We start from the raw sequence: 25,556 nt of genomic DNA, 5'->3' as shown, positions 1-25,556 counted from the left end.
AGATTGTTCTCTTTTATATACCATTTTTGGTGTTTTCCTTTTATGTTCGGTATATCTGAGAAAGAGATGAATTTCCCACTCATTGAGGATCATGCTTTTATCTTGGAGTTGAAGCCATTAAATTCCAAGATAAGTGCTGATTGATAGTCAGATTCAACTGGGGTATGATTTATGTTGATGTTTGTCTGACTCTTAGTGGTGTGCTCACTTAAGGCTTTGTCATTTAGACATCCTTTTATGGGTTTAAATTTGGTCTTTCTGTGTTGTTCAACTTCCATTCTAATGTTTTTTATGAACTCGAGTGGGTATCCTCTAGCGAGGAACATGGCTTCTAGCGTGTTACATTCCACATAAAAATTGCTTGTCATTCGACAACCTCTAACAAATTGTCCTTTGACAATGTTTCTTTTGCAGTGGGGGGGGTGTGCACTAAGAAAGTGTAGGTAGGAATTGCAGAACGTATTGAATATTTTGGTCTCAAAATCTTTAGAAATTTTGTTCTTTGGACCTCCACATCCAAGTATTGAAGTCTGTCTACCGAGCTTGTGTGTGTAAAGCTCAAAAAGAGGTGGTGTGGTTGATATACTCCAAAAAGAGATAGTTGGTCACTACCCCAGTCCAAAAGATAACAATATGATATAAGGACCAATATTGTAATTCAAACGTAGTTCAATTCCCAACCTGCAAGGACTATGTTAGCATAAGTGGGTGCACACGCCCCCATTGCTACCCCTTTTGTTTGCTGGAAAATTCTCCATTAAATGTTAGAAAGTTATTTTTCAAAATGTTGTCCATAAGTCCCACTACAGCAACCTTTTCTATGTGTGTCAAGGTATTGTCCATAAAAATAATGTCCTCAAAGATCCTCATTCCTTCATTGTGTGGGATACAAGTAAAGGTCCACCACATCAATGGTAACAAAATTAAATTCTCCGAATAGAGGGTAGATGTAATGTTCCTAAGTAGGTCCCATGAGTCTTTCAGAATGTGACTAAAGTTGTTGCAGATATGTTTGATCTTGTTGTCCACAAATTTGGCCATAGGCAGCGTCTTTGAGCAGTCAGTCGGTCTGAGTGGTGGGTCGCTACATTCTTGTGGACCTTGAATACCAAATATAATTGGAACCTTTGGTTTAGGCACTGATAGAAAATTATGCATGTTGTTGTTTATTGTTCCTTCAATAATCATGTGATCAAGTGCCATGTCTATCTTTTGATAAGCCACTTCAACCTCATCCATGGAAACATTTCTATACTTGGTTTCTTCACGAAGAATATTGTTCATTTTCCTTCGTATATAATGTTCTCCATTATAACTACTCCTCCTCCCTTATCTGGTTTCATGATTCTAATTGATGTGTTCTTCTTTAATTCTTCTAGTGTTGCATATTCCTCCTTTGTTAAGTTGTACTTTAAATGTTGTTGTTTAAATTCTTTACCTTTCCCATTTTCCAATACCATCTCAAGGTTTTTCAGTTGTGGGAGAAGCGGAGGGTTGTAAATGCTACGTCTTGTAAGGCCACCTTGTGGTTGTTCAGTGTTAGATGGTGCTGGAGGTAAAGTAGCTTTCAAGTTAATTTTCCTAAGAAACAGCTTCATATCAATAATGGTTTTAACTAGGTCTCCTCGAGTACTTGGAATGAATTTAAATCCCTTACTGAGGAGATCAAAGTGTCCCTTATTTAAAATGATATTGCTAAAATTGTAAATAGAAAAATTATTGAGGGAATGTGTAGTACCTGTATGTAAGATCTCAGTATCACCATTGGTGTCACTCTCAGTAAAAGATGCAGAAAGGGTTAAAGGACTAGTGAGTGGGGAACAGTGGTGGTGGGGGTATAGAGGGTATTCCTTAATACCTCCCTCTCCCCTTCTTCCCCCTCTCTGAAATTCTGAGGGCCTTGCCCTTTTCTGTGAACATTATATGGTAACTCTAGGTCCTCTAATGGGGAAATTCATTGTCATAGTCCTCAAAACCCATTCTGTGTTTTTATTTTTATATTGACCTTTATAATTATTACCTCTCATGTAGTCAGTCTGGTTTTTGACATTATGTCGTTTTCCCTGAATGGTGGTGATGGGTAATTCGCATTGTTTTTATATTCATCCAAGTCCCTCTTAAGTTTATTAATTTTCCTCTGCTCTAGCGTTTTACATTTTGCATCTATTTCTAACCTTAAATTAAAATATTTGTCTTTTTCCTGTTTTATTTCAAGAACAAATCATGTTTGATAAAATTATCTAAAGCAACAATTTCATCCTCAAGGTCAGCTAACTGTTTAGTGTTTTCTTTAATAATAAATTTCTAAACCACATCTATTAAAAATGTCTATAAGGTCTTTATGGTATGCAGTCCCTATCTCAACATTATTAGGGTATTTCCAAACCCTTAGGTACAATATTGTGCTTAATGCAGGTTGTAAGATACGAATTTTCAATGCATAACATTTTGTATTTGTACATACATTTATGCAATTTATCTAATTTAACACTATAGGAATCACCATCCTGTGGTGAATCATCATTATTCGTGGAAATATTAAATCGCTGGTTATGTAGCCAGTCAGTTAAATTGTCATTGTTAAAATACTCATTAGGTGGTGGAATCGAACAGTACCTGGAGCATTACTGCCCGTAGCTTTAGAAGTAGTCCCAACACGCCCATTGATGGCTTGTGCTCCGGAAGAAAGTTCTACTGTAGTTGAAGAGCCCAAAATAGCTGGTGTAATGGCAGGGTCAAATGTGCCACCGTTGGTTCTGCCCCATCTTCGGACGTAGAGCCGAATCATGATATAGCCTTTTCCTCTTCTGTTTGGTTCCTCTCAACCTTCGGTCCCTTCCTGCTTGTTAGATCGTCCGTTGACTTCCTGCCAGTCAGAGCAACGCATCGGCGTGAGTAACTCTATCAGCTCAGTGAGCTGTCCGATAAGCTTGCGGGTCTGCCCAACTTCCTCACGGCAAGATGAGTGTGAGTCTGCCATAGCTGTGCTCCCAACCAAGAAAACAGCCAAAAGGAGCCAGCAAAACACAAAACTGATAACAAAAGGAATCCAGAGACAGCGCACACAATCCGCACTTTATTCAAAGTATAAAACGTCCAAAACTAGATCACAAAGTTATTACACATCCAGTACATGCGTTTTCGTAGCTTAGACTTCATCAGACAAAATGAATTAACTAATTAAGCATTATATAAGCCAATACATTTAAAAGGACCAATAACACTCAAGCATCTAAGTTAAAACCAATGAAAATAGTGACAGTCTGAGCACCAGTGTATACTTACCCATCTAGTGGCTGTACCAACCTTAACTTACCCCTGTAGTGGCTGTACCAGCTTATACTTACCTATATAGTATCTGTACCAGCCTTTACTTACTCATGTGGTGGCAGCACCAGTGTATACTTACCCATGTAGTGGCTGTACCAGCCTTTACTTACCCCTGTAGTGGCTGTACCAGCCTTTACTTACCCCTGTAGTTACTGTACTAGCCTTTACTTACTCGTGCAATGACTATACCAGCCTTTACTTACCCTGCAGTGGCTGTACTAGTCCATACATACACATAACAGGTGGCTGATAGGTTCATAGCTAAGACCTAGGATATCTGCCTTGTGAGCAATTTTAAAACTAGCCAAATTCCTTTGATAAGAATCAAATCCAGTACCTCTGGTGTGAGAGGCAAATACCTTAACTATTATATGTGAGCAACATGCAAAGCAAACTCCAGGGTAGAAAGGTTATCAGCAGTATTAATCGAGGTAACCAGTGAGCCTGTAATGAAGAGATACATGCTTAACTTTATATGCAAGTACCACACTTCACTAAAATAAAATATTGCTCCACTAGAAAGGAATGTCAGCAGTAAGCTATACGAGTGATATATACAACACAGACAAAACAAAACAACCATTAAGCTATGACAAGTTGCATAATGGCTTTTCCTTGTACATGTAAACAACCTTTGCATCAAGTCCATGTGAAACTAACCCACAGGGTGCAGTCAATATCCCAGGTATTTTATCAAGCACTGGTATGCATCCAGTATAACTAGAAAATAAAACATAAGTAGTTAGGACACAAATGAAGATATGCTATCCAACGTGGGAAGCCAACAATGTATTGCCCAAAAAAATGTGCTTGGCCTGCTCATTACTGTGCATTAGACATAAAAGTCACCCAACAGGGACCAGGGCAATCACAGCATCATATGCACAAGTTGCTGAGAAAATAAATTATAATTAGTAGGACTGTACTACTGTTAATACTACTACTACTTCGGGTATGCACACAACAAATACTAGCATCATTGAACTTAAGCAGAATAAAACAGAAATTCAATTCAGTGCATAATCTTGATGAAAGCAGGTGTCATATCTCTCAAGTCTCCGGATTTTTGCCTCATATTTTTGGTCTGTTCTTCATAAAATTTGTCATGTTTTGCATTTTTGTGGCAAATCCATGAGGGCTGAATTCACTAAATACTGGCAGCCATTTGCTTTTCAGACTTCATATCCTTCAGAAAATGCATGGTAACAAAATACCTTTTATTCTATCAACTTCCTTAGTTTATAAGAGCAATATTTAACATTTGTCCCTGTTTTGGGGGCTTTCTCCCCACATTAATTTTGGCTTTGTCCAGATTTTTTGTGCTAAGAGGTTGAGAGCTATGTGTCTGACTAATCAAGCAAGGGTTAGCTATCCACTCAATGTATCAGACATTAGCAAGCAAAAGTAATAAAGACATGTGCAAAGGGTACAGCATAGTCCTCATCACTTGCACAGGGTTGTGGGGGTAGTTACAGAAGGACAAGCCTGACACAAAGACGTTTGTGTGTGTGAGTGAGAAATGAGGTTTATAGCAAGGATATGCTGTTAGGGCCAGTAGATCCAGATGCAGAGAAGTAAATTTTATGAAAGACTATGTGTTTGTGTGTGTGTGTGTGTGTGTGTGTGTGTGTGTGTGTGTGTGTGTGTGTGTGTGTGTGTGTGTGTGTGTGTGTGTGTGTATAATATGATTTGAAGTGTCTGTCTGTCTGTGTGTGTTTTTGCAAGAACACATAAAAAAAATTGTATTAGCACTATACCCTGGCATCCTGGACATGAGTCATGCATGGTAGAAGATTCCATTCACCATTGTAACCCTTGACCACAGGAATTACCTCTACCAGGAGTTGTACTGTTAGTTCCATGCACTGACTAGAAGTTAGTACACTACCTGAATGTGAACGATGTCTGCTGGATGAACTCTGTTCAAAATTATGCTCATAACCACACGTAGTCTGGCACATCTGGCTCACTGGTTCACTCACACCTCAGTCACTGAAAGAGCAATGGAAATAAAACCCTTACAAAACTCGGATATGGCAGAGCCATGGCCATATCACCCAACTTCAGATGATGTATCTGTTTTTTGGCCTCTTGGACACCATAACAGTTACTGCATGGTCCAGTGTGTCATTCATCGTCCAAGGAGTCATACACAGTTCATGCAGTCTTGCACATCAGAAGGCATGACATGCAGTAATCTGACTGTCTTTTACATGGCCCTGGTGGAACTTGCCCATGCCATCACAATGGCTCTGCACACACACATTCAGTCACACCTACTGACATACCAACATCAGGGGAGGGCAGTACACATTCCTCTTCTGAGCACCTCTACTGCCACACCCTGTGCAGTACTTCTTCCTCTCAGCGGCTAAAGGGAGATTCCACCAGCACTGCAAATGGGATAGATACACTACCCTGATCAACTATGTACCCCCTCAACCTGTCAAATCTCAGATATTTCCATGTCATGAGTATACACAGGCATGCTGACTCTATCCAAACTTGAGGAGGGGATGTGGAAGCCATATCCACTGTAACAGACATACATCTCCAAATACCAGACTATGACAGTGAAAAAATAAGGTATGCCCATACTATGTGCAGATGGTCACCAAACTTCAATGCCAGATGTACCTATACAAACAAAATTAAAAGTGAAAGAGGTATGCAAAGCATTAAACAGAAACACTTAAACAAAACTATTATTACTTTATAACACCTTTATGATATATACCTGAAATACCTGGAGCATCAGTAGTGTACATCTTCTAGCTGTCTTTCCACCTCTACCCCCATATCCATCACAGCACAGACACACTCATCTGAGTTGCCCAGGTCCCGTACAGTTGATAGGCTCTCCTCTGTCTCAGTGAGTGGTGGTGGGCTGGTATCAGGACAACCCCAATAGTTATATGTTCCCATGCAACAGCCCTGGCTCTAATCATAGTATTTTATATTATGTCACTGGCCCTATGTCTGACAGTTTTGTAGTTATGGCCATGGCTATCCACATCATTCACATTATTGGCCACCTGCCACCAGACATAGTCATAGAAGGGCTTGTTAGTTAAACATTTCTCTAAGATGCATCAGCCATGGAGAAGGAGGGCCTAGCTACTATCACATTCCCATTCTCAGCATCTGAGAATGCAGATTTAAATGTGATGGCTAGTTTAGGTACCATATTTCTGCAATGACGTAAAACAGCACTATTATCAGACAACACAACAGGAGATGTCTGCTAACAAGCTGATCTAACACTGGGCAGAAAACATATAGCTGTAAAATCCCTCATTTCCCCAATGCCAATGACACAACTTCATAAGGGGAAAAAAGTTATGCCCAGCCTCTAGAACAGCATTAGCAATGAGCAATTCCATAAGCACCACTTTAACCTAGAATAAGATTCTCAAGACAGGCATGTGTCAACATATTCAGGAAATGTTTTAGAAAACAAAGAAGATGTAGTCAAGGATCATTATAATAGCAACTGCTATACCTTCATTACATAAAGAACATTGTAAAAAGTGTAAACATCACTCATTTTTGTAGTAAAAAACAAGACCTCACACAATAACTCATCCACCCACCAACATACAATGGCAATAATATAACTTCATAATGGAAACAGTTACAGCAGGTAAATAAAACACCATTAGCATTGAATAGTTTCTGAAAAGTCACGTTAACATTAATACACTTCTCAACTAAAAATGTGTTAACATCCTCATAAAAATGTTTCTAGAAACCCATGAAATAGAACTAGAGTGTCATTGATATACCAACTGTTATACCTTTATTAAAAACAGAACAGTGCAAAGTGTAGACATCACTCATTTTGTAAAGAAAAACGTACTAAAATAATTGTGTATGCATTACTTTAAGATAACATGAAAAACCTTAACAGAAATTGTAAAACGGTTCTCCTAAAAGAATGTAAATGCAGCTGGTCTAAACAGCCAGCAGCAGTAGTTTTGTTTTGAAGCCCTTGGGAAATGCAATCAGACATCCCTAGCATGACGGAGGTTCACTGAGCCATGGGTTCTGTTTAAATGATTTCAGTTAACTCTATTGGACACATGAATATGTAAATCAGGTGACAATTCATTATCATTCCTGAATCACTCAGTTTGTTCAAAGTGCTGGCCAGGTAAATGTGGCATGAGGACCTTCACAATGCCATGCACATGCCCTAGCAGTTCTAGACATAGATCTCAGCCAATCAGTGACAATTCTCAACAGAACTTGGACAGAACCAGAAATAATCAGGGGCAACCAGGGACACTTTAAAAATATTAATATTATTAACATGAGACATTAACAGAATAAGAGAACATGAGTAGGTATCATGCATTTTCTGAAGTAAAAGTAGTCTAGAACTCTAATGTTTCTCATTATTTATTAAGTTTATCATCTTTTCTCTAAAAGTCACCAATTTTAGTAGGGATTAAGAGGGCCAGAGCTAAAATTTGAGTGAAAATCAGGGAGATCCCTGAAAAATCAGAGACAGATGAAATGTATGGTACAACAACAGGTACTTAGAACTATGACAAGCTAATCCCTTGCTCATATGAATCATTAGTAATACTGCATGTCTGCTTAAGTTGTTAACACTCTTGCTAATTGGGAGGATACTTACAGAGGTTGTGTCAGATGGAAAAGCCTTGCACCAAAGTTTTTTTTTTATTACATTTCCTAGCTTTGGAGATAACCTTTATATTACCTTTAGTAAAATATTGTTGGAAGATTTCTCTGCCTCTGAGTAAAGACTGTTTGTAAGTCATAACAAGTATATACAACTTAATCATACAAACAAAAAAGTCAGCATCATTACAAAATTATCTCAAAAAATGGAGGAACACAAACTTGTTTTGCTGGCATCTGTACTGTGACATGCTGCACTAGCATAACTTCTCCAAGTACCCCATTCAGCAAGACTACTACTGTGAAAGGACAAAGGACAGTTGGGGGACCATAGCTGTAGTGCCCTGTAAATGTAAAATTTCAGAACTGCAAAGATGAACATAAGTACTCTACTTCTTGTATCTTATGATGTCAGTATTGATGTGGCAAACACTGTCAGTCTCGTCAATGTTTCATAGTAATGCCATGATTTTATGGCTCAGATCTAGAGGGATTCATGTCTGTGTGAAAATAGATATACTTACCGTCCATATTTTAAAGTTAAAACATTGCAAAGTTGAGTTATCATCACACTGATTCATGATGCATTTTGTTTTTTTGATGTTTTTCCGCCATCATTTGCACAATGCTTAGCACTGCATTTCAGTGACTGTCCGTGGTCCCTATCAATTAATGACATAGCCAAAATGTAAAAAGTATGTTTTGCATATGCAAAGACGCAGACCTCACTAGCACAAATGTGACTGGCACCTGTGTACTTCAGTCAGCAGTCACTGCACTGAATGCAAAGAATTCTTCTGTTATGCATGTTTATCTGTGGCTTACTAATGCAGTAAGTTTGGAGAAATGGCACAAGTAATTCAGGACTTGAATTCAGATTTTTGAATATTATAAATTTAGTGATCACAGTAAAATAATTTTAGGTATACTTGAACCTGAAGTACACTTACAATTTTCAGTGTTTTAATTGATACATCAGAAGTGTGGAGAATGGATAATAAACAGGAAAATGTTGATCTGTGCCATCTGCAATATTTTTAGAATTCATTATCGTAATAGCACACTTTACTGTGCATAATATAACAAATGTTTCTTTTTTTACACACCTTTATTGAATCAACACTTGTGTCTTAGGCACGTTTGCATTTATATAAAAGTAAAACAACTGTATTAACAAGTTAAAAATTAACAAACATTATGCTTCACAAATAGCGCTATATATCATATAACCTAAGCAACATTAGATAAATTATTCAATTCCTGACCCTTTTTAAAACAAGAAGTATCTTTATTAAAGTATAACTTATGACATAAGCAATAATACATTTATTTATTATTTATTTATTTTGTGTGACATTTGTTAAGCGGGTTAGTCTGACTGGGCAGAAGCCCCTTTTCAGCGGAGGCCCGAGGAGAAAAGTTCCAAGTAGTGCATGTGACAAAAGTAAAAAAAATGACAGAGTGAAACAATAACATTTAGAGTTAACTAAATATGAGAACAAGTCAGAGAAAAAAAAAACATGTTAGAGCATATACAGTGACCTAAAAAATATTGAGGTTCAAAAGAATGATACAGTACTAACAAAAAATATAAAAATATTGGTCACATGCAAGCACAAAATAAAGAGAACAGATACATTATAAATGTACACTATATACAGGAGATACACTTCCAAGGCACAAATCTCTATCCAAGTCTGCAGAGCTGTAGGCTGAGAGAAGAGTTGACAATTAGTAGATATGTTAGAGAGACAGCAGAAATGGTTGCTGCAGGAGTATTAGTTGAGTATAAGAGGAGGGGAAGATAGGATTAAGTTGGATGATTGCATAAGCATGACCATGATTTATGAAGGGTACCCTTTAAAGCTGTTTTAAAAGAGTTTGGATTCAGGATTGATCTAACACTAAGAGGTAGTTTATTCCAGATGTTTGCTACTGAGTAGCTGTAGAGGAGTTTGCTAATTTTTTGGGGGGGCACATATACTTACAGAAGATGCTGTTGAAAGTTATGGAGGGCATGGCAGGAAGTGTAGGGATGGATAAGGGGAAGAGAGAGAGGGGCTGGAAGATGGTTCATTTAAAACAGAATGATTCATGAGAAGCTGGGGTAGTAGGATCTGATGGTGATTTGATCATACATTTATAGAAATGAAAACAAACCACACCAACAGAATCCTAGTTGCAAGCATTTTACATCAAAACCCATAATGACACACTCACAGTTGCAAATATTATACATCACTTATAATTTATACAATCATTTCAGTCAAACATTACATAGCTCCTTTAAGTCCTGCCTTCTTATAAACCACATTCATAGGTTCGTACTATGATACTAGGCTATTGGCCCAGAGGCCCTTATAAGCTAATCAAGAATTTTGTCCATTTTCCCACAAAGTCAGCACCTGTTTACCCCTGTCCAGCAGGGACATAGGTGGGATCCCAGGGGTGTATTTTCTGTTTCCCATCCAGTCATTCAGATTCCTCTTAAAAAGGGCTAGAGAGGTACTATTCATGACATGGAGAGGGAGTCTGTTCCATAGATGGGGGAGTCTTTGGGACAGAAATCTATCCCGCCAGCAAGTTCTATTAATGTCACAGACCAGGTTGAGGCCTTGCGTGTGGGTTGCTCAAGTGGAGTTTGACGTATGGATATGCATCAACTCCATCAAGGCTGGGTCTGAGATGAATAATCAGCACTGCCCTGTCTTGAACCCAGGCCCCTGTCAACCACAGCACAGCACATTAGCCCACTAGGACACTCAGATTTCCTCCCCTGTATGTTATCCTAAGGTCTAAGGAAGTAAAATCTGCAGCATAATGAATTGAGAAATAAGGGTAGTTAATCAATAAAATTGTAATAATATATCTGAAATATATATTTATGACAGTAATGCATTTCATTAACATAGCTGTACCTTTTATTTGTACATGCTGTGTAAATGATCACTGCCTATAAACGTATAATATCTCCCTCAATAAATCTTTTGAAAAAAATTCATGATGATCTCTATTAGTAACGCAGCTTATCAAGTGGCAAACACGGTTAAAAATGATCAGTGTTTGAGGAAAATGCCATAGGTGTTGAGTTCAAATCTAGATATTTTTATGTGCCAGTAAAAGTAGTGATCCTTACTGTCAGCATTTTACTTGTATAAGGCCACCACTTGATTAATTAGCATAATGCTTATTTATTTATTTTTTTGCCATCGTCTTTTGCAAGACTCTTAGTACTGAATGCCAGTAACAGTCGGCAGTCACAATCAGTGAACAAAAGTTCACTTTCCAAAGCAAAAACTCAGAAAATGTATTTCACATTTGCAAAGACTGTCATCAGTAACACAAATGAGACTGCTGCTGGTGTGCTTCAAGTCAGCACTCTGGGCAGTACTGAGAGCAGAAAATATCCCTCATATTTAACTTTCTCTGTGGCTCAACATGTTAAAGCAGTAAGTTCTGATGAATGGCACAAATAAAGCAGGGTTTGAATCCACATTGCAGATTGCCCTAATGTAGGGGTCCGAATAAAGTAATGTCAGTCATTGTTTTGTTCTACTTGAAGATGAAGTACAATTGTCAAATTAAAAACTGAAACTTGCAACACAATTCTGTGTAATGAATGATAAATAGGTGAACTGTCTTCTATGTCTAGTGTGTTAATCATATCACTTGGCATAGTAAATTAAAACTACACTTGCATCTATATGAAATCACCAGTATGCGGATAAAGTATGTCTCATTGCAATTAGAAGTATTAGGTGTCAGGGAAGTTACTAAAAGGTGAATAGTTCATATTTGAATGTATCTCTGAACATGGCTGCTATGGCATAAGATTTGTCTTTACTCCAAGTGTATAAGTGTATATTTTTTATTTATCATTTTGTTGACTGGGAAAGTCTGACTAGGACAGATCCCATTTTTAGCATAGACCCAGGGAGAAATGCTCCAGACACATGTCTTTGGATTGTGGGAGGAAACAGGAGTACCTTGAGGAAACCCATGTGAATGTAGGCAGAACATACAAACTCCGCACAAAAGGCACCCCAGCCAAGAATTGAACCAGTTACTTCTTGCTATCAGGCGACAATGTTAGCCGCTGCACCACTGCGCTGCCCAGTTAACTTACAGTTAACTGCCCAATTAATTAACAATTAACATGTTAATATATGTTGTGTAGAATATTATGTACTGTAAAATCTGTATGGCCCCTTCCTCAATATGTGTTACAGGGATTACTCAAATCAATGCAATGGAAACTTTTTCACAGGAATAAATATTTGTTTCAAAATGCAAATACTATAAAAGTGCACCTTAAAGTGCAAGACATAAAGGCTTGTTAGGTCTCTCTCCAGTCATGTTAAAATTGTTACACCTCAGTTTACACCCTGAGAATGTTAAATTGTTTTATTTTGTTTATTAACTTCCCATACTACAGGAGAGTATTGGAAGTTAATAAACAAAAGAAAACAATTTAAGTTTTTTTTTTCTTTGTGAGTTTGGTTCCCAGCTGCCATCAGTCACAGACTGTAAAATATTTGTCACACCAAGGCATTATGTCCTACTTAAAATACATTTTTTTTCTAATAACATCACTGAAGGACACTAACATAATTGGCAATCCCATGTCACATTTGTTTATCAGAAGGGTTTATTTATGCTTGCCATCCACCATACCAGTCAACATGGCCAGAGGTGCAAATGTATAATCTGTAATGCAACTCACACCTCATCATTAAAAACAGTTGATGTAGTCACTTTGGAACATGTGTATATACAATGAGCAGCACAGTTTCAGTACCAGTCAACCTGTTTACCTACTTTCATGCAGGTGATGTTGTCAATTATGTATGTCACTGTGCACAGCCTGGTATCTGCAAGATCTGAGTTTGGCACCAGTTCCCTGCCATTTTTCCTGATATCATTCAGAAGATATGGCAGGCCATGGCGAGGGTGGTGCTTGATACAGAGCTCAAAGAAGATGTAAGGAGGAGTCCAAGACCTTTGTTGGACTCCTTGTAAAGTTTTGCAGCTGTAGACTTTTACAGCAGGGCTGTATCAGGTCTCAGTACAAGGCTGAGGCTTGGAATAGCTTGGCTCAAGGCTGTCACCACTGCAACTGGCAATCCATGATGAGCAGTGCTGTCACCATTACAGTGACAGGAAAAGGTGCAAAAAAGACCACCTTAGCTAATAGAAGGAATATTTTTAAACAAGTGAACCACTTTGGTTAATTATATGCCTCATTGCCAGCCTACACAATACTATGGCTTCCCTGCATATGTGTGTTATCAACCTTTTTTATGTTTTCTGATCTGTACAGCTTATGAAAAGATAGAAACGCATTGGGATGTGCATTAGAGGAGAGACTGCAATGCATCCAATAGGCACGGGTAAGTATGGCTCAGGTATGAATGCTAGCCATGTCATAATACATGCAAATGCCAATTCATTTTATCATTTGATAGGGCATCAGTCTGTATAAGCTTGATGCACATACAGCTGAGAAGACATACTCTCTCTCTCTCTCTATATATATATATATATATATATATATATATATATATATATAAAACTTCAATGGACTAAAGGAAAGATACACTGATACTGAACAGATATTAAGCTTTCGTTCTTATTAAGATGAAAGAACTTCTTCACAATACAATAAAATGCAATAATCACTAGTTCAAATATGTACAACTCTAGAATGTAAATACATTAACCAATAATCATAAAACAGTGTTTTTCAAAAAACAAACAATAAGGAAACTGCAATTATAATAAAAAGGTAGATCAAATGACATAACATTAATGGATAAAACACAAGAAGGAAAGTAGGAAGCCAGGAGTAGGTCCACCACTGTTTTATTAACTCAAATACCCATAAGTTTCTGAAGTTCATTACAAGACTTCATCAGATAAAAATGAACTGAAAAGCCAAGTTTAAAAATCCTTTCCATGTCACATGATCCACCCCAAGTTAATTAACTAATTAACTGATTAAAATCAACAATAAATGTGCAAAAGAAAAAAAGGAAAATAAATCACATTATGCAACATCTTAAAACACATAAATTTAAAACCTTAAAACTATAAATATGTATATATCATTATGTGAAGAACCATAATAACCAAATCTATCTAAGTAGTGTGTATCTATTGGTTGTGTACTAAAAATGAAGGCATGACTTAGATAGATTTGGTTGTTATGGTTCAACACATAATGATATGTATACATATTTATGGTTTTAAGATTTTAAATTTATGGGTTTTAAGATGTTGCCTAATGTGGTTTATTTTCCTTTTTTTCTTTTGCACATTTATTGTTGATTTTAATCAGTTAATTAGTTAATTAGTTAATTAACTTGGGGTGGATCATGTGACATGGGAAGGATTTTTAAACTTGGCTTTTCAGTTCATTTTTTATCTGATGAAGTCTTGTAATGAACTTGACAAAGGCACTTATGGTTATTTGATTTAATAAAATAGTGATGGACGTACTCCTGGCTTCCTGCTTTCCTTCATGTTTTTTAACATTAATGGGTACAGTGAATAAGAGCTGAAAGTGGCATGTCATTAGTTATGCCAGTGTAGAGCACATTCAGTGTTTAAACTCTCATTCAGTCCTGGAGATGCTTCAGCATTCAATAACAACTGCCATTTCAGTTCCCTCAGTACAAGAAAAGAGTCAATGTCTCCCAAAAATGAATCAATCTGTTCTAATACAAAGAATTTGTATTTATTGAACTGTGTACAGGTCATACTGTGTTTTGCAAGGGCATTGTTTTCATTAGAAGTTCGAATTGCCCCAGGTGTTCCTTAATGCGATCTGATAGCCTGTGTTTGGTTTTTACCTACATATAAACATCCACAAGACATACAATTACCTGCATAACCTGCAAAGGTTGAATGGTAATGACAATATCTAGAAAATTAAACTGTATAGTTGTAATTCATAGATTAGTACTATGCTAACTGACCCTGTGAGCCATTTTAAGCCTAGCCAATTATCCCCTGTGAGATTTAAACCCTGTACCTTGTGTTTGTAAGGCAAACACCTTAACCATTAAGCCATCCTCCCAACCCCTTTGAGAGAAAGTATACTTACCACATGTAAAAATAAAAGGATAAACAACACATTTATCACAACAGTACATGCCTATAGAGGAATTATTCATAACAGGAGAATGCAATAAAAACTGTGTGTCTCTATTTTCCACATGTGAATGAATAGCTCTAGTCTTTTTAAATGTAAAAGTAGGTGCATTTCCTAAGGCAGAACTTATTTGTGGGGAATCAAAAATAATGTCCCAATTGTTGGAAATAATTTCCCTAATAGGAATAGGGAAATTAAGAATCTGTTAGATGAAGAAGGTTCTGTAATACAGGGTTGGAATCCATATTTTAGAACAGGAAGGTATTTACTATGTCTAGCTGCTGAAACTTCTTCACAAATACTGTCAATTAAAGAAGCAGGGTAGTTCCTGATGGAAAACATACGTTTCAGTAATGGGGACTGCACAAAAAATTCTTTGTCATGACTAACCAACCTAGACAGTCTAATAAACTGACCCTTAACCAAATTCTTCTTCATATAGAATGGGTGTTGGCAAGTAAAATCCAGAAAGTTGATTTTATTAGTCTCTTTTTTGAATACTGTTGAAAAGATAAAACCAGAGGGGAGTAACACAATTTCTGGGTCTAGAAAATTAACAGTCTGACCCTGACTTGAAATAATTAGATTAAGGAAACCTATACTATTTTTCAAACTTGATATAAAAAATAGCTCATTTTTTTACCATTCCATGCAAAAAATATGTCATCAATGTAAGGTTTGTAAATAAGCATGTGTTGAAATCCAGGTAGAGAAGATAAATGTTCATATTCCCACGCACTAAGAACTAGGTTGACAAAAGCTGTTGCTAGCTTTGAACCCATTGCAACTTCTTTTATTTGTTTGTATATTTTGTTATTGAAAAAGAAGAAGTAGCTGGTAAGGACAATATTAACTAGAGCACAAAAAGTATTAACTTTGCACGGAGGAAAAGATGTATATTTAATGAGAAATCTTAAATATATTTTAAGTAGTTCCAGTCCTTTTGCATGCGGTATACTGGTGTATAATGCCTTGATGTCTAACATTACCAAAAATCAATCAGATAAAACTTCCTTAGGAAATCCCAAGAGTCTCTTAAGTAATACCTGGTGGACTGCACTATGGGGTTAAGAATAGAATCTATGAATTGAACTATTTTTTTCTATTTTATTTTTTTTTTATTTGAAATTATATGTCTAAAAGGCGGGTCCCCTGTGTTCTTGTTTATTTTGGGTATCCCAAATAATTTACCTAAACTGGGGGAGGGTACAGACATGAAGTTATGTTCCTCCTGTGAGATGGCATTATCCAATTCAAGTTGTTTAAGTGTTTTGTCTATTAAAGTAAACTGTTTGTTTACTTCTTTAATGTGTACTTGTCTGAAAAGGTCATTATTATTCAAGGCTACTGTATTTACATTCTAGACTTGTACATATCTGAACTAGTGATTATTGCATTTTATTGTATTCTGAGGAAGTTCATCCAGCTTAACAAGAACCAAAGCTTGATATCTGTTCAGTGTCAGTGTGCCTTTCTTTTAGTCCATTGAAGTTTGTGGTTTTATTATTTTATATATATATATATATATATATATATATATATATATATATATATATATTAAGCACAGATTTTATTTATTATTTTTTATTTTATTTTATTTTATTTTACATTTGTTGACCGGGCTAGTCTAACTGGATACATGTCCATTTTCACTAGAGGCCCGGGGAGATAAGCTCCAAGATAGGACAATGGAATTAACACAATAACAACTAGGAAACATGAGACAAATAAATCCTATTAACAGTAGCTATTAGAGGTTATTACAGTAAAATTTACAGTGCAGAATACAGGCATAACATAGGATGCTAATACAATCAAGGTATTCTATAGATAGATAGTATAATATATTAAATAGGAAGGAGTTGCTGTTAATGAGTAGACAGGGTAGGAAGAACAAAGTATTTAGAGACATATAGACTAGTCAGGTTTTGAACAGGGGCATAACCAGTGAATTTTGAGGAACACTTTCAATTTGTTTTTGAAACAGGATAGGGAGGGAATTGTGGAGAGTTCATTTGGGAGGAGATTCCAGGCTTTTCCAACAATATTAGAAAAAAGGGAGTCACCAGCCTTGTTGTTTGGCTTAGTGGTATGCACTAGAAGTTTCTGAGAGGTTTTTATAGGGAGTGATTAGTGTGGAAAGAATAGGAGTTTTGGAAGGTTTGTAAAGAGTGTTGTGGGCTATAGTTAGTTGATGGAATTTAATCAGATTTTGTAGTTCAAGCCATCCCAGCTGCTTTAAATTATTGCAGTGATAGGTTCTGAATGGGTTGCCTGTTGCAAATCTGGAAATGTCATTGTAAGACATTTCCAGTGTGCTAAGATTATTTTTAGATAGGTTAGTAAAAATAGGTGAGGCATAAAGAAAAGATTAGATGAGTGTGTGCTATTGTGGTTCTAGCTGAATATAGGAGGATGGATTTTATCCTATAGAGAGAGCCTAGCTTTTTGTTGACAGTTTTTATAGTATTGTTAATATGGGTATCAAAGTTCAGATTATTGTCAATGGTGACACCTAATAGTTTGGTGGTTGGGTCAGGGGATATAATAGTTTTATTGGTAGAGTTAACTGAGAAATCCAATGGGGGGGACTTCTTAGTAGGAGAGAAAATGAGGAGTTTAGTCTTTTTGGGGTTTAGGAGAAGGCATCTATGTGTGAACCATTGCTCAACTGTGTTAAATACTTGTTGGGTAAGAGAGAGAAGTTCAAAAGAGGAGGGGGCTGAGCATATCAGTGTAGAGTCATCTGCATATTGTATGCATGTAGCTTGGGGGATGGCAAGGTGAAGGTCATTAATGAATATGGAAAAAAGTAGGGGTCCAAGGATGGACCCTTGAGGGGCACCCAGGTTGATGGGCATGTGAGTAGAGAGAGACTTGTTCCGAAGTACGGCCTGTTGTCTTTTATCGAGGTAGGACTGGAACCACTTTATGGAGGATGAATCTAGTGACAGGGATTTCAGTATTTTGATGAGAATTTGGTGATTTACCATGTCAAAAACTTTAGACAGGTCAATAAATAGTGCTGAAGAGAGTTTGTTTAGATTGCGTTTTTTGATGATACAATCTGTGAAGGAAAGGAGGGCAGTAGTAGTGTTATGCGATGGTCTGAAGCCATGTTGACAGTTGGCTAGTAAGTTATTTTGTTTTAGATGGTTGAGTAATTGTCTGTGAATGCATTTTTCCATGATCTTTGCCAGAGGTGAGAGGAGGGCAATGGGGCAGTAATTGGAGAGTTCAATGGATTGTCCTCCTTTGTGGAGGGGGATAATATGGGAAATTTTCCATAAACTGGGGATATAACTTTCAGTAATAGTTCTATTGATCAGGATAAAAATGGGATAGACAATAGTTTTGGCAGATTGTTGTAGGAATTCAGCAGGTAGTTGGTCAGCTGAGGTTGAGCATGGTTTCAGTTTCTGTAGAAGGGATAGAATTATGATGTTGGGATGGGTTGAAAATGAAAAGTAGGAGGTGAGGATGATTCATCGGAAGGTAGAGTGAAGTTGTTAGGTGATAGTTGACTAGCTAGTGTTTGTATAGCATCAGTAAAAAAGCTATTAAAAGCATTAGCTATATGTATTGGTTGTTTGTGTTCAGTGTTTTGAGGGTTTGGAGTAGTGGATTGCCCTGGATGGAGTAGTTGGTTGATACTAGACCAGAATTTCTGTGGCTTGTTTTGACTAGCTTGTTGGGATTGCAGGTAGTAGTTTTTTTTGTCAGATATTATAGCTTTCTTAGTTTCATTTCTTAGTTGTCTAAATATTTGTTGGTCTATAGGGTTTTTTGTTTTCCTCCATTTTGCCCAATGTTTGTTTCTTAAATGTATTTTATGTTTGGTTTCTTTAGAGAGCCATGGACCATGTTTGGTTTTAGTTCTAATTAGTCTGGTTGGGGCATGGCGGTTGAGGATGGCAAGGAAGTTGGAGTTAAAGTTACTAAGAGCTTCATCTAAAGGAAGGTTTTGTAAGGGTGACCAGTTGCATGCTCTTAGTTCCATCTGGAACAGTTCAGGGTTAAAGTACTTTTTAGACCTGATGTTTTTAACAGATGTTGGGAAGAGAAAGTTGGTTTTATGTCTGATGATATAGGTAAGAGAGTGGTCACTTAATCATCAGGGAGGGTTCCTGAGCCATAAATGTGAGGATGATGGTTAATGAGAATCCAGTCTAATAAGCTAGATTTCTTGTTAGATTTATTTATCCTGGTAAGGGAGGTAATGGTTTGGGAATACCCATATAGGTTTATATGGTTTGTGGGGAGGCCATTGCAGAAGCAGGTCCAGTCAGTATTTGGGTTGCCTAGGATAATGGTTTCTTGAAGCAGGTTTTGGGAAAGCCAGCAAAGTATATTTTCCAAGGTCGCTGTGTTATTACCAGGAGGTAGATATATACACATAATATAGATGGATTTGGAATTGTTAAGCAGAAGTTTCGAGATAAGAATTTCTGCACTGGAGTCTATATGTGGTTTACAGTTATGAGTGGTTAATTGTAAGCTAGATTTATATAGGAAAGCAACCCCTCCACCTTTCTTGGATGTTCGGTCTAGTCTCAGGATATTATATCCAGGTGGGATGATTTCATTGTCTTTGGTTGCAGGTTTTAACCAAGTTTCTGTTAAGCAGAGAATATCAAAGGAATAGATTTCAGTTAGAGCTTGGAGTTGAGTTACTTTATTGTTTATACTTTGTATATTAAGATGAGCAATTAAAAGGGAGTTAGCTGGTTTGGATAGGGCTTGGGTAGGTAATTCTTTGAGGTTGAGGAGAGATATAGGAGTTGTTGGGTGGCCTGGGTTAGGGTGAATGTCACCATCCTTTAAAGAGAGTAGTAGGCTTAGATAGTCTGGGTTGGGGAATTTGCTGTATAGAGATAGACATTTTTTGGGTTTAGATTGTTGTATTTTGTGTGTAGTGTTCTATGATATTTAGGAAGTATGTAGTTAGATGACGATGTCATGTTAGCATGAATAAAATGGAAAGGTCACTCGAGGCACTCCTTAAAATGGAGAACATTGACATCTGTGCAGTGACAGAGACCTGGTTCAAAGCTCCAGAGAGCACCCCTGCATTACCAGGCTATAATTCATACCACACCTTTCGGCCACCAAACCCGAACCGAAACACTAAAGGTGGAGGCGTGTCCATATTCATTAAGGATATCCACACCTCCAGGCTAGTTGCTAAGATTAATGCATCCAAGATTATCCAAGTTCAACTAACTCTGGGCAAAACCGCAATCCAGATTGTAGCTTGCTACAGACCCCCCACCATGCCCCAGGATTCCCACTCCTCTTTTCTTGATACACTGGAAAATATTAAGGTACAACCCAACACTCTAATAATGGGTGATTTCAACTATCCCACCATTAACTGGGAAAACTACTCATGTATCAACTCTTTTGCTCAATGTTTTCTGGAAATCATCAGTTCCAACGCTTTGGATCAGCTTATCCACACCCCCACCAGAGGCAGCAATATCCTAGACCTGGTCATCACCAACATGGGTGACCGGTGTTCCACACCAGAGGTCAGCTCCTCGTTGGTCAGATCCGACCACAAGCTAATCACCCTAGACATCCACATCCCACTCCCACCCCCCATTAGGAAAACAACCGTAAAATAATTCTCCAAAGCCAACTTCATGCTTCTTAAGACAGAAGTGGCAAACTTTATAACACCCATGCAGATGGACAATAGAGGTACGACTGCTGAATCCTACACAAATGCACTTTATAAGCACTTACACAAGTGCATGGATCGTGCTATCCCTAACAGAACCAAGATGCTATCCTCCAAAAAAAGGAAGCCAATCTGGTGGTCTTCTGCCATAAACAAACTCTACAACAGAAGAAAGAAACTGTTGCAAAAACGAGTAAAATACCACGATTGGAGGAACTCCCTGGTCAGACTCAGTAAGAAGCTGAGATCCCTCATAAAATCCTCCAAAGCTAGTTATGAAAACAAAATTGCCACTGATTCTAAAGACAACCACAAACATTCTATAGCTATGTCAAAAATCTCAATGGCAACACTCAGATCTGCTCTGAGTTACAGCACAATGCCACTAAATATACAGAACCAACTGATATTGCCAACATCCTGGCAGATAGGTTCGGTGCTAACTTTACCCCCCTCTCACCTCCTAAAGGGCCCATCTTTATACCGTAAGAATGCAAAGTTCCTGTAATCACGGCTGCACAGGTAAAAACTTCACTCTCCAAAGCCAAGAGCACAGCATCCATGGAACCTGACAACATCCCAGGCTGCCTTCTACATGAACTACAGAATCAACTGGCACCCCACCTAAGTACCATGTTCATTCATAGCCTCACCTCAGGCTTTGTGCCCATTGAATGGCACACCGTGACAGTTATCCCACTCCACAAAGGGGGGCCACAACAGACCCCGGGAACTACCTCCACATTAGTCTGACGAGCCTCAACTGCAAGGCCATGGAACGTATCATCATGGAACTCATAAACAAAGACATTGGAGATCTCCAAACCCTGGACCCTACACAGTTTGGGTTTGTAAAAGGCAGATCATGTCACCTAAATCTGATAGACTTCTTTGAAGTAGTCACCAAAGCCAAGGATGAGGGTAAGGTGGTTCACACACCCTATCTAGATCTCGCCAAGGCGTTCGACACCATCTCCCACTCTGGAATTATAGATAAACTCACTAAACTAGGTATAAATCCCTATGTCACAAGATGAGTTGCCAACTGGCTTACAGAAAGAACCCACACTGTGAAAGTAACAGACTCCAAATCAGACTTCAGACCAGTGGCAAGTGAAGTACCACAGGGTTCAGTCCTGGGTACTCTCCTGTTTTGTATCTACTTCTCTGAAGTACAGGCTAACAAAGAAGGTCTTTGGCTAACTAAATTCACAGATGACTGCAAACTAGGAGCCATAATTGAAACTCCTAATGATGTGGACCTCCTACAAGAGGGCCTCACTGAGACAGATGCCTGGTGTCAAAGACATGGTCTCAAGCTCAATGCCAAAAAGTGCATTGTCATCCCCTTTGGTAAAAATTCTGTACCCATGAACTACCACATAGGTGGTAGTCTACTTAACACCAAAAGTGTGATAAGAGATCTTGGGACACAGGTGGACAGTAGTCTCTCCTTTGATAATCACATCGCCAAAGTGGTCAGGAAATCCTTCTACGTGGCACACCTCATCACAAAAGGTTTCTCATCCAGAAAAAAAGAGGTCATTGTTCCCCTCTACTCATCACTCATTAGACCCATTATAGAGTACAATGCCCCTTTTGGTATGTACCTCACAAGACATCTACAACAACTGGAAAGGCCGCAAAAATACCTCACAAAGAGGATTACTGGCCTCAGACTATCTCAAAAAACTCCAGCTTTACTCTGTCACATATTGCCTAATCAGAGGCGATCTCTGCCTAACATACAAAGCTATGTCAAACCCAGAGCTGTTGGACATGCTCCACTTAAAGAAATCCCAATCCCTCCGAGCTACATGCTCTAGGGACCTAAACCTTGTCACCACAATAAACAGAACATGCTGGAGAGATAGATTTATGTCCCAGAGACTTCCCATACTCTGGAACAGACTACCTATCTATGTCAAACAGAGCTCCTCATTAGCACTCTTCAAGAAAAATCTTGATGATTGGATGGGTAAAAGGAAATTCACCCCGGGGATCACTTATGTGGTTCTGCTTGACAGGGGCACAGGAAAATAATTTTCTTGGGTGGCGAAAGCCAGGGTATATTTTTGGCTAGGCTTGTATAGGCCCCAGGGCCAATAGCCTAGTACCTACCTATGAACCTATGAACCTATGGAGAGTTGGTTTCTTTTTTGGGGTAGTTTTGGTTTGGGTCTAGTGGGTTTTCAAATGAGGTGAATAGATGGGTGAGGATTAAAGAAGGTAGTAGTGAGAGTGTGAATAAGAGTGTGAACAAGGGTGGGATGGATTGTTTATTCATTATATGACCTGATATAGGTTCTTTATAGGTCGAATGTAGAAATGTATTGGGAGGAGGTGAGAGAGTGAGTAGAGTGTGGTGTGATAGGAGGAGAATAGTGAGAAGTTAGTATTAATGGAGTTGGGTAACAGGAGAGTGTTTAGGAGAAAAGATAGTGGGAAACCAGTGGCTGCAGTAGCACCACCACAGGCATCACAGACACCCAGCACTTCATGATTACAAACTATCAATGTTGCATCCATACCTCCTGCACTACATATGCATCAGATAGTTCTACCCTGGGGGCTGGTGCAGTAGTATCCAGCAGAAGGTGGTAATTACATGACCCATTAAGAGCTGACTTAACTGGTGCAGGGCATAATGGAGTGGGGCCTCAATGCCTGCAATGACAGAATAGTGACAGTCCTGCATCAAAGACAAGTTGATGTCCTGTCCAGCATGTTCAGTGTATCTGCAACTGTTCGACAGGATTCAGTGATGTCAGTTTTGAGGGTAAGGACTAGATTTTCAATGTACACTGATGTCCTCTACCTTTCCCCAATCGTGTTGTCCCTCAGCCTTTTGTGTCCATCGCCATCCCTCTCTTTGTTGTTTGTCCAGTATGTCTGGTACCTGCTACCTAACCTACAATATCTACCTCACCATTTTATTCCTAGCCACCTTCCAGAAGATTGCTCTCTCTCCAAAAAAATAAAATAAAATAAAATAAATAAATAAATAAAAATAAAAAAGAGTACCTATTCCACAAAAAAATAATAAAAAAAATATACCCCACACATAGCTCTCACCCTTTCCCTATGTGAGTATCTGACACACTTGATTTTGTTCAATTAGCCACACAGCATTACTAACCTACTGTCTCTCTCTCACACACACACACACACACACACACACACACACACACACACACACACACACACACACACACACACACACTTGATGTGGCGACTATGCAAATTCCACAAATTATTTGCAGAAGTCATTGTTATCTTGTGAAGAAGTGGCTATGTATGGTGTTGTCCCACACCACCATCCTGCACATTCCTTTACTCTTCCCCTTGCGATCTTCCCTCTGCTTGCTCCCCATTTTCACCACTGACCTATCACCCCCTTTTCTCATGTTTAATCTGGTCAAAAAATAGAATCATGTACAACACCTGTGGTCAGTGATGACCCATAGACAAATCCTCAGTTTGGTCCTGAGCATTTGTGAGACACTTGGCATCAAGCAGTAGTGTTAACTGAAGGTACATGGCACTTCGTGGAATAGTCCCAACAACTGAAAAGTTTACCTTTGGCAATAGTAATACGGTTCTCATGACACAACTGTGCTTAGCCTTGCTGGGCTTCAGAAATTAATACTGATAGCAGTATGAGGAAACGCCTACTATCATATGGTGAACAGGCTGAGGGTAGGCTGTAGACCATATGAGATGTTTCAACTGACATTACTGTTAAGTAAAAGGCTGTTCGTATATTCCCTAGCTTCATACTGTTTTCATCGTCACTTCAAATGTGTGCATTTTAACACCTGAAATTTTCTTTGCTTTGTGGTGTGATTAGCTAATGCTCATGTCTATAGACTGTTGATTCACATTGTCAGATGTTCAAGTAAAGCATTAACACTAAAATTATGTTATATTTTTATTTCTCATAACATTTTCTCTTGGAAAATATGGATGCTTATGTTATTCTACAAGCAGTTTTCTGCTTGGTCCTTTATGTGGTCAACATAACCCTGCTCATACCCTCCAAGCTATACATGCAAGATATCTGGCCATTAGCCTGCATTTTCTGAAGGATATGCAAGCCTGACACATAAATGTCTGTTTTTATGTACTGATTTCTTTACTCCACTGTTTGTTAAAATAATACAAATTGCATAAGGAACACAGCAGCAAACCTTAAACAGGTAGACAACCAGCAAATATGTGGACAGTGAAGAGGTATGCCCTAGTATATCCATATAATGAATACTTCATTGCACTGATCATTACATGTGTAAATGATGACACAGCAAAAGTTAACACAACAGACATACGTTATGAGATGGGTCACAATAAGAACTATCTATATGGGTTTGCTCTTTACTAAGGTTCATATGTTCATAGGAGTTTACTAGGCTAGTGGCCCTAGATCCTTTACAAGCCTAGCAATGTTAATTCCAAGTATCCTCATTTGTTCTTTTTGGTTAGTTTGCAAAATGAGTTTATGAATAGAGCTGGTCTGTGATCAACACTGGCTACCCCTGCCCATGAGTGACATGGATGCCACCCAGAGGTGAATTTGCAGTCTCCCATCCAATTATCTAGGTTGTGTTTGAATAGGGTTAGTGATGAGCTTTTTTATGTGAAAAGGAAGTCTATTCCAAAGAAACGTCAGTCTCTGGGAGACATAGCTGTTTCTCCAGCATGTTCTGTTAATGTGACAGGCTAGGTTGAGATCCCTAGAGCGAA

At 38.2% G+C, this 25,556-nt stretch overlaps 1 protein-coding gene across 1 annotated transcript in view; it reads right to left on the bottom strand.

Annotated features, from left to right (window-relative positions):
- LOC122815687 overlaps positions 1-25,556 on the bottom strand; it is a 364,725-nt gene that overhangs the window by 173,338 nt on the left and 165,831 nt on the right. The window contains exon 5 of the mRNA XM_044088392.1: positions 1,439-1,695. Within this exon, the coding sequence (XP_043944327.1) occupies positions 1,439-1,695 (257 nt within the window). The remainder of the gene's footprint in view (positions 1-1,438; positions 1,696-25,556) is intronic.

The sequence above is a fragment of the Protopterus annectens genome, chromosome 1.part1 (genome assembly GCF_019279795.1).
Source record: "Protopterus annectens isolate FY-2018-M chromosome 1.part1, PAN1.0, whole genome shotgun sequence".
Classification (NCBI taxonomy): Eukaryota; Metazoa; Chordata; order Ceratodontiformes; family Protopteridae; genus Protopterus; species Protopterus annectens.
This window is presented reverse-complemented; position numbering and strand designations above follow the sequence as displayed.